General features: G+C 23.2%; 1 protein-coding gene across 1 annotated transcript in view; it reads left to right on the top strand.

Annotated features, from left to right (window-relative positions):
- The window catches only part of LOC126902902 (potassium channel subfamily K member 18-like), a 42,950-nt gene that overhangs the window by 16,416 nt on the left and 8,208 nt on the right, over nucleotides 1–18,326 (top strand). Inside the window, exon 2 of the mRNA XM_050680614.1 lies at nucleotides 17,264–17,437. Coding sequence (XP_050536571.1) covers nucleotides 17,264–17,437 — 174 coding nt within the window. The remainder of the gene's footprint in view (nucleotides 1–17,263; nucleotides 17,438–18,326) is intronic.

Here is an 18,326-nt window from a genome sequence, read left to right as displayed (position 1 = left end):
CAAAAAAACTAATGTTAGATCCATGTCAATAATTTGTACTTGTCTAAATAAACAAAACACAACTGCCACCATGCAAATATCTTCGAGGCATTTATCGGGTTACTCACAATTCGCTATATGTATTATTTACCGCCACGGAGGAAAAACAAAATAACTTGTAAAGTATCATTTTTGACAAAAAGAGGAAGATTATATTTTTAAACCACTATAAAAATATTTTTTTTTGAAGACATATGTGAATATTGCATATTTTATTAGAATTTTAATAAAATATAAAAACATTTAATTTTTATAAAATAATAATAATAATAATACATGTTTTATTTACTTATGCAGTAAGAAATTGTATTGTTTAAACATTGTTTATGCATTTAATAATTCAATAACAACAACAAACTATTACTATGTCTATTTTAAACGCAAAGAATTCATAAAGTAAAAGTTTGATACGATTTTAAGTACTTCAAGAATTCAAGAGTATATTCTTTTCAGTTTCTTTTCTTTAATACTTCTTTCCAAATTTCATTGACGTGGTAGAGTTTAAATAACTCTTTATTATAATAAAATATTACAATGAAAACTTATATTTTATAATTTCTTTTTCATTTAAAATTCATTTCAAATCAATTATTAATTATATTATAGTTAACGTTGAAAAATATCAACTCATTTATACTTATAACTATAAACAATATTTTTAAGATAATATGTAAGAATATAAAATATAATGAACAAAGTGGGACTTTGAAACAATAATATTATTTGAAATCCCCTAACTATAAGGTATTTTAATGAACTGTTTTATTTTATTTTTAATCGAATAAAATTGGATATAAGCTTAGATTAGTTCATTATTTTTTATTTTTTTCTAATGTCATTTTTAACTTATTTTATTTTTATTCAACTAAAAGTTCAAATTATATATTATAATCTCAATAAGCGAGAATAACATTGTTATACAGAGTGTTGAGTAAATAAGAAAACAAGTTAATTGTTACAAATAATGAGAACAATAGAAACCCGTTTCCTTACTTACTGAACACCTATATATATATAATTTTAACAATTCTACAATCTTTTTTCTAGTGTGTTATACTGTTATACTATAATAATAATGTTATATTATAATAATGTTATACTGAATATATTTTTTTTAGTTAGTGAAAAAATGTATAATATCATTATGACCAATTTTAAAATTATACAGTATTCATAAAGTATGGAAACGAATTTATATTGATCTTATTGTTCGTAACAATTGACCTGATTCATTATTTTTTAAACACACTATATAATTTCATATACATTTCACTGTTTTATTCATAGCGTTAACGAGGTCTCTTCAATTTGAACACAATGAGTTGAGATTGTTTTTGCTATTCAAATTATTAATTCATTATAAGTATTAAAACTTCAATTATAATATCTAGAGTCACTTAACATACTATATTATATTTTTTACTTTTTTATACTTATAAAAAATTAATTTAATGTCATTGTAGTATCCCTTTATGAGTCAGCATTTGGAGTGTGCAAAATATGTTACCTTAAGGGCCTGCGCTTGAAAGCATTTGATTAACCTTAAATACACTAACTAGTAGCTAAAAAAGAGTTATTGTATTATTCAAAATGTCATTATTTGTCATTTGCCAAATGGTTGCAAGCATTCACATATGTTAAGTAACAAATGTTTTTATATTGAATTTATTTTAAATAAAATATATACATGACAAGTATTAAAATTTATAAAGGGCAGTATCACCTTCTATAAGTTTTATAAACTAGTTGAATCATAAATAGTTTTAAATAACAAGATGGGATTATTTTGATAATGTTATACATAAAAATTATCTACTATTTACCATAAAAATATATATTTTTGCCATAGGTGGGATGCTGACTATAGAATGTCTCATGACTATAATTATTATTTGATATTTTTTATTCATTATACCGATAAATTAAACAGTATTTATTTTATAGTAGATATTATTAATTAGTCAAAACCAACAAAAATACATTTAAACAATTCATTAGAAATTATAATATAAAAGTTTGTTTGTAAAAGTATATCATGATAACAAATATTTCAAAAGAACTCATTAAAATAGATATAATTTGAGTAATTGATAAAAACTTTAGTTGTTTTACTTCACTAATAGAAGGTTATGTCTTCAACACATTTTGCCAAAAATTCAAATAATTTATAAATTAACTAGCTATACTTTAACATCCCATGATTCATTTAAATATTTACTTAATTTACAGTCTAAATATTCATTATTTGAATGTTTCAATAGTCCTACAGTTTTTCATTGATGATTCTTGTTTTCCTGTTTAAAAACACTAAACAAGCCCGTTCATTAAAGCTCATCAGACAAATATTTGTATTAGTTAATTAAATGGCATAGTGTGATTAGTGTTGTCTAATAATATTATCAAATTTTATTGTTAACAAAAACATAATAATGTATGTATAAACATTAATATTTATACATAAATCTTCGTATTTTTCTAAAATGCTTAAAGTGAATACTGAAACTTTAACTGTTTATCTTATAAATTATGGGTCCTTATTATCAATCTTTATTTTTGTAAAGCATTAGAAATAAATGATATAAGTACAATATAAGTAAGATTTGTGACTTAAATAAGTTTTACATAAAAGTATTTGTTTAAATTATAAAACTTTATTTAAAACTTTAAAATATAATCATCTAATAAGTGATATTTTTCCTTAAAATTTGTATATATTCAAATTTCCCAGTTTTTCAATTTTACTAATTTCCAATAATAATAATAAAACGTTAAAATTTCTTGTATTTTATTTTTTTTGTTTTTTACATTTTCAATATACATTATTTTTATAATAGCTATAGCATTTAAATTAATGTCTCTAACTTTTTCTCAATTATAATATTCAATTCATTCTAAAATAATATAACCGTCAGATTACTCAGGAATAATAACTTTATTAAGTCAAATAAACATTTTTTTTCCTGAAAAAATATCATATTTATAAAATTAACTGTTTGACATCGATTTAAAAAAAATAACTAGAAATTGCCAGTACCGTACAAACTTGCCAATCATAACAATTATTATGCATAAAATACTATTAAATATGTATAATATATATTTTTTTTATTAAAAATTGTTATGAAAGAAGCTAATTTCTAAAAATAAGTTCTTTTGAGATAGTTAAAAATTTTTATTGACAGCTACTTACCCAAATGAAATAGCTTTTACGTTATCTATTTAAACACAAAATTATTAAGTTTATTTTAAATTTTCAAAGAAATTAAAAAAATGATGATAAAACTAAATATAGAAATCATTGAACATTCATCGGTTACAATCATTCATGAAATCGCTACATTTTTATAACTCAAACAAAAATCTCGAGTTAAGCTAAAGATATAAAATGTTTTAAAAATATGATATTGAAAATACCATATTTATCATTTGTTTAAATGCAAGAGAAGAATTTATAGGTTTTATACTTTAAAAAAGCTTATAATTTTTAATTTGCCAAAGAATTGTATGGAAATGATTAACACTATAAATCAGTTTTTGTTATTGTCTAACACACTAAAAATCCTCCATCAAGTTTATTTCCAATTCAGATATTTTTATATTAAGTATTGAACTATAGGTCTCTTTGGGATGAATCATTCTATTATTTAGAGTTAAATATTCATTTTTAAAATTTTTGATTTCATTGTTTTTATCAGTGAATATCAGATCAGTGAATATCTCAAAAAATAGACACGATGAAAAAAAATATTAAAGGTAGATTTGAAATCAATGCAAAAATGGTTTAGAATCATGTAGTTTCATTATAATCAACTGCAATTAAGACAGTTGGAAATACTTGATATTTGGTTAAGCCAACCATTTATTTAGTCATTCTTATTGCTTTTATTAAAGTTGTACTAAAGAGTACTATATTACCCCATTAATTTTCTCTGTGCCGGTATAAAAACATGCAACCTTATAAGACACAGATCTAAAAAATATTTAACCATTCAAAAGTTGAGAAATAAATGTTACTTAAATAAGCTAAAGAGACATTTGTCAAAATTATTATAATTTTAGAAGAAATCTAGTGGTCAGCGATAAATCAATCACTGTGTATAAATAATTGAAAGAATTTAATGAAGTTTTTAAGTCTGAGTTTGAATTTCAAACTTCGGGATTAATCTTTAAATCTGGTTTTTTCGTAAAATCCGATTTTATTGTTAAATCCGGATTTTTTACATTGAAGTTTGAAATTTAAAATCCGGATTTTAAGAAAATCCAGATTTATTTCCCATCACTAAGTTTCATTAATATAACAAAATACGTGTCCACCAGTGTTATTGTTGAATTCGACTTTATGTTTTTTTTTCAGATAACTGTATTGTATATGTGATATTATATTTATTGAGTACTTAAATAAATAGATATAAATAATAATTATGTGAATTAATAACCCCCCGTGAGAGAAAATATTTATTTATGATAATTTTTATTGCGCATTAATAGATGTCACTATTTTGGTGGTATTAAATAAAATAATTGCCTAATTACGATGATAATACACATAATAGGCTATTTAAGGTAGAGGTATTAATTAAAATTAATTACCATATATGTTTAAAATTGATTATAATTAAAATTTTGCCAAGCTGTTTTCGTGGAAACATATAATATCAACATTTATCATTGAACCATTACTGGATTTGAAATTTAAGTGCCTTCGTTGTTTCTTAAGAGCAAGTTCTCTAATAATTATTCAAGTCAGTGCACTCTAACTTTTTGTTTGGGTGTGAAAACAGGTCATTGAAATATTACATGGTCTGACAATTAGACGGTTATTTTCAATTTCTGAAAGACAGTTTTCACACTTAGTACCATGTACAACATTTAACGCATCAACTCACGCAGCATCCACTTGGACATTTAAATAATTTATGTACATGACGCTATAAATAAAACATAATACAATGGTTTGAAAACTACCCACCAACGTTTTCCAAAATGCTGCAAATACGTTAACTATCAAATAAGCAAACAAATCGGTGAAAAAGTTTAGGTGCTTTCCTGAGATATTACGCCGGCAAACTGAGTATGGTGACGTGTATTATAGCAGTAATTTTTTACACAAAAAATATCCTTCTAGACTAAAGTATGTGATTTTACGGGTATATAAGAATATCAATCAACTATACAGTACCAATTTCTTATAATACATTAGTTACTGTCGGTTTTTTTTGTATAAATAAAAAACATTTTTTAAATAACCTTAAAACTATTTATTAACCTGATTTCTTATTCATTGCAAGTTGTAAAAGAAAAACTGTTTGATTTTGACACAAGAAAAATAAATTGTAATTCTTATATTATAATGGGTTGATGAATAAGTGGACATTTATAAAACAGCAATACTTACATTCAAAGAACTATCGGTAATATATATTTTTAAATGACAGTAATTTTGTATCGCAATGACTTGTATATAGTTTTTAAGGCGCAATACTTATACAAAATAGGTACACGAGTGTGTAGAATAAAATGAATTGCAATGTTTCATTTTATAAGAACAAAATAGTAACAGTAAATTGGATGAAAATTTTTCGAAAAATGTGTATTACTTTCGTTAAAATGTCGCTTATTATTTCTAAAATTGAAGACTATTGGCAAAATATGTTATTAATAAATGTTTCTTTAGTTGCCATCATAATAAAACGTCAATACTATCCTTCGAATCTGAAGACATGCTAAGAATAAAACCAAATCTTACATTATTGTCGAACGAAATTATTTTAATGATTTGTTGTTTTCTATTTGACAAGAGAAGTCAAAAAGCGAAAAAAATGTTTTATATCGTGACATGCCCTAAGCAATTTTTGAATTTTCCACTGAAATCGATATTTTACATAAAAAAACAACCGTAAACGAATGTAATCAAAAAAGTAATATATTTTACCAACGTGCTCTGCTTTTTAAACACTCACAAGTCCTATAGAATTTTAATTAGATTTAAATATTAACATTTGTTTTTTCCGATAAATTTTTTGTACTTAAAAATCAAGTACCTGACCTTATTTGTATTCTTGATTTTTAATTTACTTAACGGGAAAGTTAAAATTATCTGATGTAGTATCTGATTCTATTCGTTTTAAATTAAATTTCAAAATGCAAATCACGTCATCAAACACTTCGTCGTGCAGATTTGACACTAAGCACATGTATTATAAACACAATGTGATATCAGTTTGACAAGATTAAATTTTTTCTATCATACCACAAAACCTTTAGTTTAATTAAATTTTATTCTTCCTGTCCAAGCCGTTAATTTTCACTCAATATAATACACCACAATGACTTGTAGATTAAATATTCATAAATGTTTAGTTTTATATTTTTATGATCCTATCATTTTGAAAATTTTTCTATTGTCAATTATTCACTTATTTTAAGGAAGTGTATTCGTTTACATTAATTTACCAGGCGTATTAGTTAAGATATAACCATGGAAAAATAGCTTGTACAAATTATATTAATAAAGTATTATACTATTCGTTTAATATTTACTTTTCATCAGTTAAAGTATTTTTTTTAATTTCGTCTAAAAAAAAAAATTTTTAATTTTAATTAAATATAGATTAACTGTTTATTCTAATTATTAATTTAATTAATGGTCATTAAAATATTTTGTAGCCTCTTAAATTTTAATCGAATCTATTTATTGGAACTAAATAATACTATAATGAATAATTATAATATTAATAATAAATACCGTTTTTCTTAGATTAAAAAAAATATATTTTTTATAAATTAATTTAAAATGATATTATTTTAGAGAAAATTGTTCATTATTTTTATGAGAATAACTATTAATTTAATATTTTAATAATAAAAACAGCTTAATTCAATTTTTTGTAATGCCGGAAGCTGTAATAAACATTAACCAAAATAAAGCCTATTATTTTTATATAATTTTTCTTAATTAAATTCTGAATATTTGTATTTTGAATATTTAATATTAATATTTAAATTCTGTATTTGAAAAAGACATTTTAGTCGAACTTCATAGTTAAAATTAATATAGACAGTGCCTTTAAAAATAAAACAAGTTCAAATTAAAATTTATAAATTATCAAAAAATGTTTAATATTTGTAAATAGTTTTATTCATTCGTTTTATTTTATAAAAATTGATTTTTATTTGACAAAAGAATTTCATCATGTAAATAATAGATTTTTTGTAGTATAATATCTCAAAACAAATTAATAATTCCAAAACGTATATGCTATTTTTATAACCTATTTAACAACGAGTTTGTTTCTTGAGTATTATCATTCGTATTACTATATCAAAGGAAATTTAAATAGAAATGCTGTGAAATAACTATAAAATACACTCATAGCTTTTTCTTTATAATAAATTGTACAACTTGTATCCCTAATAAAATATACAGAGTCACGTAAAAATAAAAATAGTTTTTTATTTTAATAACTTTTGATGAATTTATTTTAATTAGTTGTTTACAACTTGAAACAATTCATCCAAAGTAAAATTTTAATCTTAAACTTAACATTTTTTTAAACTAATATGTATTTTTTTATTTAGAATTCAGTTTTTGAAACTATTAATCACATAAAATGTTAACAAATCCCATCTTANCAGTTTTTTATTTTAATAACTTTTGATGAATTTATTTTAATTAGTTGTTTACAACTTGAAATAATTCATCCAAAGTAAAATTTTAATCTTAAACTTAACATTTTTTTAAATTAATATGTATTTTTTTATTTAGAATTCAGTTTTTGAAACTATTAATCACATAAAATGTTAACAAATCCCATCTTAACTCATCTAAGGTAAAAATATTTCTACTCATTATTTGTATCAGTTTTGTAAACTAATTAAAATATTAATTTTGTACTAAAAAAGAGATAGAACTGTAGGGTGAGAGTGAATAAGAGTAATTGGCATACCCCGAAGTGTCGACGTGATTTAAGTGGGTCTTCGTATTATTCCACCCTACCTGACACTCCAAAAAAGCCAACTGTGTTCGTTAAGAAGTTTAATCTCTGAGTGCAGGAAACAACAGGCATTTAAGTAATTTCTCGTTAGCCTATAACGTTTCACTTGATAACATCAGCAATTCAGGCATTAGTAATGCCTAAGCATGTAATGCATTAACACATTACTGAACACAAAGGTTATTAATTATAGTCCGCGATGTCAAACAGTATGGCATTAACACAAGAAATTGTATTGTAGTACGTTTATGTGCTGGTGTGTGTATCAATAAGTAAAGATACATTAGAAGAGGTCATAGCAAAGACAACAGAATAGTGTAGAATATTTTCCATACAAGATAATGCCGTTAAGTTGCCTTAATATTATGACAAATAAATACATTTAGTTGTTAGTGAACTATACAGTCTTTAGCGTTCTATTAATATAGTCGTATACGACTAAGTAAATATCACATATTGCAGACATTAAAATGGATATATTTTATTCATACAGTACTCAAGAATACACATAAATAACACAAATATATTTTTTTTATGCACACATCTTATTTATTGTCCATAAAATCCAAGTTTTCATTGCTTGTATTATTATTTTCACAAAGACATTTATAGACTATTATTGGACTAAAAAAATATGGGCCCTGCTAAGTTATAACTTTATTTAATTGAATGTATTTATTCGAGTCTAAATGGAAATATAAATCATGTAATTAAGTGGCGAATGAAATGATACAGTTACAAAATTAGATTTTAAAAGTTTATGCTGATTAGTGACATTTAAAATAAAAGAACATTCATCAGATTTGAATTGTTTGTATTAATTCAGTTTTGATGAAACTCAATTGCATATTTTCTTTTAACGAACTAGTCATCATTAATTATATTCAACTATTTTGAGCCGTTATATTACATCCATATGCGCAATACAAAATTTAAAGTTTTTAGTAACTTATATTAAGTTAGTATTAACGAATAATGGTATATAAAATGTAACATTAATTTACTTGTAGTTTTATAAATATTTACTGAGAAACTTTTATATTACACTGAACATATATTTTTTTCAAGACAATATTTAATAGAAATTTATTAAAGGTAAAAGCGATAACAAACACGGACTCTATCGCCACTTATATATTTTTCATTTACCAAACGACTGGAAATTTTTCCAATATTATTATTTTATAGACATTGCACGATGGTAATATTTTCCTTGTTTTTTACGTTCCAAGTGACGCAACTTAAATAAGAATTTCCCATCACACGTAAACGTTGGTGCTTATTATTGATATGAGCTCATTCAATACATTGAATCTTACCAACAATTTTTTACTAAATATATAATTACTGAATTTAATTTTAGAATTTGTTTACTATGAATCATCAATTTGCCCTACTAAAATCTTTAAAATTCGTTTTATTTTAAACAGTTATTTTTCAATTCATAAAAACAACAATTTACATATCATAAATTTAACAAATAATATTAAGATTTTGATAAAACTATTTTTATTTCATATTCAATATTGGATATTTAAGTCAACACTTACATAAACTGCTTTTTTTTGCTTCAAAAATAGAAATATGGATGTTACAGATAAAAGTATTAAAATATGCGTTACTAGAAATGAAATGTTGACAACAGAAAAAAAAAAGTGAAAATAAACTATGATATATTTTGGAATTAATTTATACAAAGCGCCATTAAAAGAAAATTTTACATGAATAATCTTCACATTTCAATGCAAAGACATTAAGCATACAATTGATGTTGCGAAAAATTAAATACTATGAATTGACGTGCATTACATTGATGTTACATCATTAAAGTTTATTATTCTTTTTATTTTTGACACATGAAAAAATTGTATACAATTCTTCCAGATACAACTATATTTGTATTTATTGATTATTTGGCGTTAACTTCAAAAGAATATGTACAAAGCTAAATTTAGAGATTCTGCATATTGTATTGCGATACTTCAAATTTGTATGCGCATTAGTGCACAAGGGATATGATCCTATGGGATATGCTAAAAAATAATAATACCATAAATCTCATATATTTCGGTATTGAGTATTTTTTATGCAATGTTTCACGGATCAATCTACAATCTCTTTCTTCTTTTTTGTATTAACACACAAACTTGTACCCTACATAAATTGAACAAGCCTATGTGTTGTAGACCCATCTAATAATACATTATTGACACATAGTTGGAAATGTGTAGGTTTAAAACTTAATAATTAAATTTTGTTTATTATAAAATAATTATGAACAATGAGAGTAATGCGTAGTTTACATAATATTTAATTTCCTTCTAAATGTTCTTTGTGTATTTTCAACCGTTAACAAAAGCCGATCAAATTGATTTAGATGTCAGAATAAGCCTTCAGGGCAGTTAAACACAATATAGACAGATAAAATTAGTAACATAAATTTTAAAATTGAATAATACTTTTTTCTCTAAATTCGCTGCGATAAGTTTATTGTATCTGAACCCTTGATTAATAAAGAACACAGAGATGCGCAAAAATATAATTTTAATTGAAAACTTACTTAAGTATCACGAAAATATCTGTTTCATGGTTTAGTTTAAAATAGATGGTTTTACTTTTTGTTTAATCATATTACTGGATCTTTTTTTGCTATAGGTAATCAGTGTACATTGCACATCAAATAAAATTATCTTTGATGTACCATATTACATAATCTTACAATTAACCGTGTATAAAGTCAATAAATTTGAATTTCATATGTTTGTAAGCATCCAAATGGTAATATTAGCTAATAGTTTTCATGAATAACACCTAATTATATTAAAGACTAAATCACTATTATAATACAAATAGTAACGATGAAGAAATAATTTCGAGTCGAGTAATCACTCAGATGTAATAAGATTATGCAAAATAAGTTTTACCTAAGTTTTGTTAGTAACTGAATTTGGAGAATATTGTTTATCAAAATCAAGAATTATGTGTGTGCACGTACATACAATAATTATATCCTTTATAATATTATTTATGACAGAGAAGTCAGACTGTTTATGTGCACAGCTACAGTGTCGTGATTTACAATGCCCCGGAATGACATTATCATAAGTCTGAGTTGAGTCAATATATTTTTTGTTTCATACTCCATCTTCCCTAGAGGATGTAGAGAAGACTTCAAATTTAAGATTTATGCTATACACTCTAACAACCAATAGATTCATTACCCTGTCTTGTCCCCTTAGTCCGGTCAAAAATATGAGCATTGGATCAGGTCCAAAAGGGAATATTCTTGTTCGAATATACATAACCTCTATTATTATATTGTACTCTTTTTTTTATTTATCGTACCTATTAATGAGTTATTTTAGTGCCAACTTAGTTTTATTAATCCGATAAGTTTATTGATCGTTAATATATTTTAGTATACAACGAATATTAATTTTTAATAAAGGAGTCGTGTTCTAAATATTTTATCAATAAATAGAAAGTTTAAATGTAATTATTATTGTAGCCATTTCAATACATAAATTCGTAAAAATATAACACATAAATTATAAAATTAACACGTTTTATTAAACGATGTAATTGTATTATTTACATCAGCTTTTGTGTATAATTTTTGGTGAACTTTACAAAAATGATTACTTAAATTTTTTGCTCGTGGGTGTTAACTAAAAGCATTTTTAAATGCAAAGTTCTAATTAATTATAACTTTCCGAATAAAAATTATAAATGACTTAATAATTTTAATTAAATTTAATTACTATTTAGGCTGAAATAGTCCACTAACATAATTTATCTTTAACTTAAGTCAAATGTTAATGGGTGAAATTTAAGTAAAAGTTTTGATTTATTGAAAACTATAAGCGTGTTATGAGAATGTTGTTTTAAGAAAAGGTGTTGTCATTCAAAGTATTAACAATAAATAAATCTATCTCGTTTAACTTTAGCTTTAATTTTCAATGTATAAACAAGTATATATTTTAAATGGATAAATAATGCATAAACAACTATTCATATATTTTATTCAACTTGGAATTTAGCTTTTCATTATTTCAGTTCAGTATATATCAAAGATTAATCACTTATATTTAATTCTTGTGGGCGGGTTGATAATTTTCACTAACCACAGGCAGATATCAGATACATCAAATATTTTTGTACCACGATAATTTTATTAAAAGGCATAACACTACGATGATTATACTTTTATAGTATACTGGATTTTAGTACTGATAGACTGCATATGTTTCGATAAGGTATAGAATAAATGCTAATAATTAAATTCATAATTAATGCCATTATATGGTATATTTCTAGTAGGTCTCAAGTAAGCATAAAATTTTTCAAAATTTTTTTTTATGCAGTTTAGCTGATATTTATGTATATTATAAGTAGAAAAAAATTATTCACTTATCTTAAGAACTTAAGCTTTTTTTTTTAAATAAAGTGTAAGCTAAGATATATGATATTCTTGAAAATATTTATAAATAATGGTTGTTCATCAAATACTTTTCAATTATTTTTTTTTTCAAATAATTCATTTATATGAATCGAATTTGATTAATTTATATAATTATTTCAGTATTCTCAGTTCAACTTTTTCAAAATTATTATTTTTTATATCTCGAGTCGATCAGGTAGTTCTAACGAGAATTTTTTATATCCTGAAGTTTTAGTACTAAATACTGGTTTAGAAATAAATAATTTACTTTCTTTATTTAATTGATCTCTGAAGAACTAGCGATTGAAATATCAAAGACAGTATCTAATGACTTCAGAAATTTAATTTTTTCTATTTTGATAAGTATTTTTCTTTTTTAACTTAATTCACTTCTGATAGAGAAGTTTTATTTGTGAAACGATTTTTTATGTAAGTGTTATGAGACTGTCAGTTTTCAATTACATCTGTATTAATGGCTTTGAATAAAAATTTTGACTAATGGATATTAGTTTTTTGGCCACACTATGAAAATTTAAAAAAATTAGTTAAAATAGAACCTTTTAATAGAAGCTTTTGTTAATAATGTTTTTTTTTTGTCGTTAGATGATAAGATTTGGTTTTTGATTTTCCATTATACACTAAAATTAAATTTAACGAAAATTTTACTAATAATTTGTGAGTTATAATTGTTAAATGTAATACAAATTATAGACTAAAAATTGAGTTACAAAGACATTTTAAGTAAAAAAATGAAATGTTATGGCGTAAGTTACAGTTTATATTAAAACTTATATATCTTATATACTTATTTAACAGTTAACTAATACATCCTAAAACCATCTCTTATGACTTAAAGGAGTATCAACTTAATTTTTTTAAATAACAACATACATATTTGTCTAGCTAATAAAATAAAAAATAATCTTAACTTAAGACATTACTTTAAATTGTTAATAATAACTTCTAAATTACTGTTTCAAAAGTTATTATCCACTAGAAATTACATTATTTCCTGTTTTATAAGTTAGTTAAATATGTATGTTGCTATTAAAAAAAATAAAGTTCATACCCCTTTAATTTATATTCATTCTAAAAATAAGTTATTAGTTTATAAATTAAGAAATATATGTATCTAAAAAAATCTATTTTTTTTTTACAATATTGTATTTATTTTGCGAATAATCTTATGGTTTATATAAATTATATAAAATCTGTGCTTTTCTATGGGTTCTTAAAATTCGAGCTTTTCTATGGCTTCTTAATATTCGACCATTTTTATGGCTTCAAAAAATTCGTGTATTTCTATGGTTTCTTAATATTCCAGCATTTTTACGGCTTCTTAAACTTCGTAAATTATATGGCTTCTTTAAATTTGAGCATTTCTATGGCTTTTTAAAATTCATGCTTTTCTATGGCTTTCTAAACTTTATAAATTATATCGCTTCTTAAAATTTATGCTTTTTATGGCTTCTTAATATTCGAGCATTTGTATGGCTTCTTAAGATTCTAGCATTTCTATGGCTGGTTAAGGATTTTGTTATATTAATAAGAGCTAATAAAATTTCAATAAAATTATCATTTTTATCTGTTTGTATTTGTTATTTTAGAACATAAGCGAATGTTACATTTTTAATATTATATCTGATATAGTGTACCATAATTTTGTCTTTATTCAATGTAAATGTAAAGTTAATTACACAGAACATGGTTCAATTATCTTAATTTTTAAAGAATAGTATAGTTAAATCAATTATGTATTTTTAATATTACGTTAGTACGTAATTGCATTATATAATAACTCAAAAAAAATGTACAAATGTAGCATTCAATAAATATTAAGTATCAACAGTTAACCGTTTAATTAGCTGTTGCAATTAACAGCTATTCAAAGATTGTCTAGTGATACATTTCTTTAAAGTGTGTTAACATATTATAATTAGATAATAAATTTTAATATGATATGAATATTTAACACATTTTTCTCATTAAAAATGAAGAAACTTTAAAAATTGTAATACAATAATGCGTAATAAAAAGTTTTGTATTTATTATGGTTATTGTTTTTAAAACATTATCAATATATTATATATAAAAAATTTAACAAAATAATTTTGGCGGTATTATATTATGTAATTTTTATAAAACAGTAATAATAAGATTCAACTAAAGGTACAAAGAATTGTAATTCAAAAGATAAGTCTTTATATTTTTGTTATTAAACTTAACAGTTTAAGCTGATACACGTGTCGTTTAAAGTTTAAATGAACATGATGTTTATATAACACTTGGAAGTTGTAAAACTTTCATTCTAAATTCTTTTTATAAATAAATTTATAAATTTTTCGTTTATTTTAATTTTATTAATAATAATTTAATTTACCATAATAAATTATTCAAAATAAATTTTACAACTAAATTATTCGGTTTTAAAATAAGGTAATACTTTTAAAATTTTGTATACATTAATTTATTTTTTAATAAATATGATGAGTATTAATTAAATTTACTGTAAAGAATATCTGGGAAAAAATATTTAGAAGGCATTATTCATTGATTACAAGCTAATTAATTAGAGTTCAATAAAATAGTACTAGAATTAATAATAAAATTATTATACAATAAATATTTTTTATTCCATGACGATACAACATAATTATGAATTTTTTTTCATCGAAATTTATGAATAACGATACTATGATCAATGAAAACCTAAAGGAAAGGATGACATGTAATAGGGATCCTACACTATTTTTTATGACGTACCACGCCCAAAATTGAACACAATTACGGTTGCTAATGTCGACTTTGGATTTCATTAGTTTTAATTTCCTGCTCGAGCTTTCAGAAAGTTAATGGTAGTTTCGTGTACGGAAAACGCGTAAATAATATGTAGTCATAGAATTGTTCTAAGTAATAAGAAAAGTGGAATGCTATGATTTTGTAGAAACTTGATGTAGTGAAGACAAATATAAAACAATTTTAAGTATAATCAATCAACTAATAGAAACAAACTGTTTAAAATTTGAATAAAACTGAAATAAAAAATTCAAAATTACTTTAATTTAATAATTATAGTATGAAGAATCATAATATCAAACTTAGCATGGTAAATACCATGTTGTAAAATAAATTTTATACTTCTACTTAAGATTACTTTCTTTCTTCGAGGCATTTTACAGGACCTTTAGGCCCATTGCCGCAACAACCACTAGTCTCCTTCGGTCTCTGTATCTTGCCATTTCTTCGTCATTCTCCATTCCAAGTTTTTTTAAGTCTTTGGCCACTCTATCCTTCCATTGTTGTCTAGAACGTCTTCTAGGTTTTTTGTGTTTGTTATCCATCTTGTAATCTGCACTATGATTCCTCCAATCTACACACGTGTCTGATTCAGCTTAATCTACTAATTTTTAGGACTCTGTTGATGTCAACTTCTCCGTATAGGTATTAAATCTCCTGGTTTGTCCTTATCTTATATTCTTTTCCTTGTTAATTTTTGGTCCATAGGTATTTTAACTTATTTTAAAATAAATGCAAACTAAATTAGCTTAATTTTTACGTTTTTTCTATTACATATGAATAATCAAACTCATTGTACAATCATTAGTTATATCCCTTTTTCTTATACAATAAATAATTTATGTTGCAATTAATATGTGGAAAATAATGATTGCTCATAAAAGTGCAGTTCAATGTAAAATTTTATTTTATTTAGTATATAACACAAAAATTTCATTTTAAACATTTTATCATTTATATTTCATTGAAAAATTATTTAAATTACTTACAAATAAAATTTTGTTTAGATTAAAAACAATATTTATTGAATTTAGTTAACATAAACGTACATAAATTATGTATATAACTTTTTTTTTTGTCTAAGGTAACTTAATAATTAATGAGAATATTTAAAATAATTTGTTTTATTCCTTAAGTCACAACAAGTAATTAAACCAAATTTAATCACATCTTTAATTTGACTTTATCTATATTACATAACTTCAAAATGAACCGTAAAATCTGTTAACTGTTTTTATGTACTTATTTATTATAGTAATCAAAAATAGGTAGCTGATTTCTTCTTAAGCTGTAAATGAATGTTGAAGTTAAAGTATTTTGATATTTCTAAACTTAAATTTACTTAAACTAAAATTTTAACAAATCATTTTAAAAATTACAAGTACAAATTTAAATTGAAACATATAATATAAATATATATTATAAATATACCCTGTTTTTACACATTACAAATTTGTAAGATACGATGATCTACACACAATTATGTAGACCCACATAGTTAAATTAATTATCATACATGAGCTACTGAAAATAACTTTTTATTAATTTGATTAGGAACTTTGCTTTAACAGCACATCAAAAAAAGTCATTTATTTGTAGCACCATAAAAATAACATAATATAATTACAGATAATTTTAAATTAATATAATAAACAATATATGTTAATCAATTAAAGTGTGGTAGTTTAATATATAATGAACATCATTAAATTATAAAGTGGCTTTTATTTAGGTTTTTCATTTTGGTAGTATCCTCATATATTGAAAAATTGTGGACTAAAACAATAAAATATTATTAGGACGACAAACTTCCATGGTATTTTGTGTCCTAAATAGCAGACACGATGGCTATGGATCGGATTATATACATATATAAATATATATATTTATTAGTATAATTCTATTTTTTAATAAATTTTTATTTGCTATACTTAATCAATTAAATTTTATCGTTATTTATCAAGTTAACTATTTGAACTGTTTATATTTTCAGTTACAATGCATGTTCTTCATGAGCTAAATTGGACAAAGATGGTTTATGAACCACTTCATAAATTTGAAACGCAAATAATGTCTACAACAAATATACAGGGCTATGACAAAAATACTGAACAGTGGTCACTAACTGGTGCATTGTTATATTCTGTTACTGTAATAACAACTATTGGTAAGCACAACTATAGAATAAAAATTAACACTACAGTTATAGTACTATACTAGAAATTTAGTATTAATTTGATAAAAAAAAAATCTTTTTATAATACAATTTTAATACCATATAATAAATAGCTTTCAAATAAGATAAAATATTTTAATTATATGTTGGAAGTACCTTCTTAGCTTTATACAAAAGTAATACTTAAAAAATCAATACTTAAGTTATTTACAAGAAAAAAATAATGTTTATAAAGATACCCAAAGGTATATGGACAAAAATATACAAAGGTAGCTAATAAATTAAATAGATCTAATAGATCTATATATAGTTGTATATGAATACAACTTGATTTCTAATCACATTTTTAATAACTTTAAGTGTAAGTTAAAATTGGTTGGTACAATACAATTAAGAGTTTTAGAGTTAAGTTTAGAGTTAAGGTGAGAACCAAACAAATATGTGTTTGATGAATAATTTGAACGGATTTTAGAATAAATGAGTACTTTAATTACGCAAAGGAAGTTCAATATTAAAAGGAACTATTTTTATTTTTGTGTGTAATATATAATTTGCTTTATTATAATGTATTTCCAACAGGCTTCTATGTACTTGTCTCGATTTATACACTTTTCGAGTTAGTAGATTTAACACTTCTAAACTTTCATAATAATATAACATGATATATGAAGTGTGGAAGAATAGAAGTATAAAATTATAAGTTGACAACTTAAGCCTACAATACTAAATTTTATAAACTACTTATACTGCCAAGCTTTAATATAGGTGAATTTACAAAAACTTCTTTCAAGTTCTCAACTTTAGGCGGATCATTTTTTTGAATTACATAGAATAAAGAAATATAAATGCATTATTTAAACGAATTTAAAGACTGATACAA

Source organism: Daktulosphaira vitifoliae, unplaced genomic scaffold (assembly GCF_025091365.1).
Source record: "Daktulosphaira vitifoliae isolate Bord-2020 unplaced genomic scaffold, ASM2509136v1 Scaffold_3, whole genome shotgun sequence".
NCBI classification, from domain to species: domain Eukaryota; kingdom Metazoa; phylum Arthropoda; class Insecta; order Hemiptera; family Phylloxeridae; genus Daktulosphaira; species Daktulosphaira vitifoliae.
This window is presented reverse-complemented; position numbering and strand designations above follow the sequence as displayed.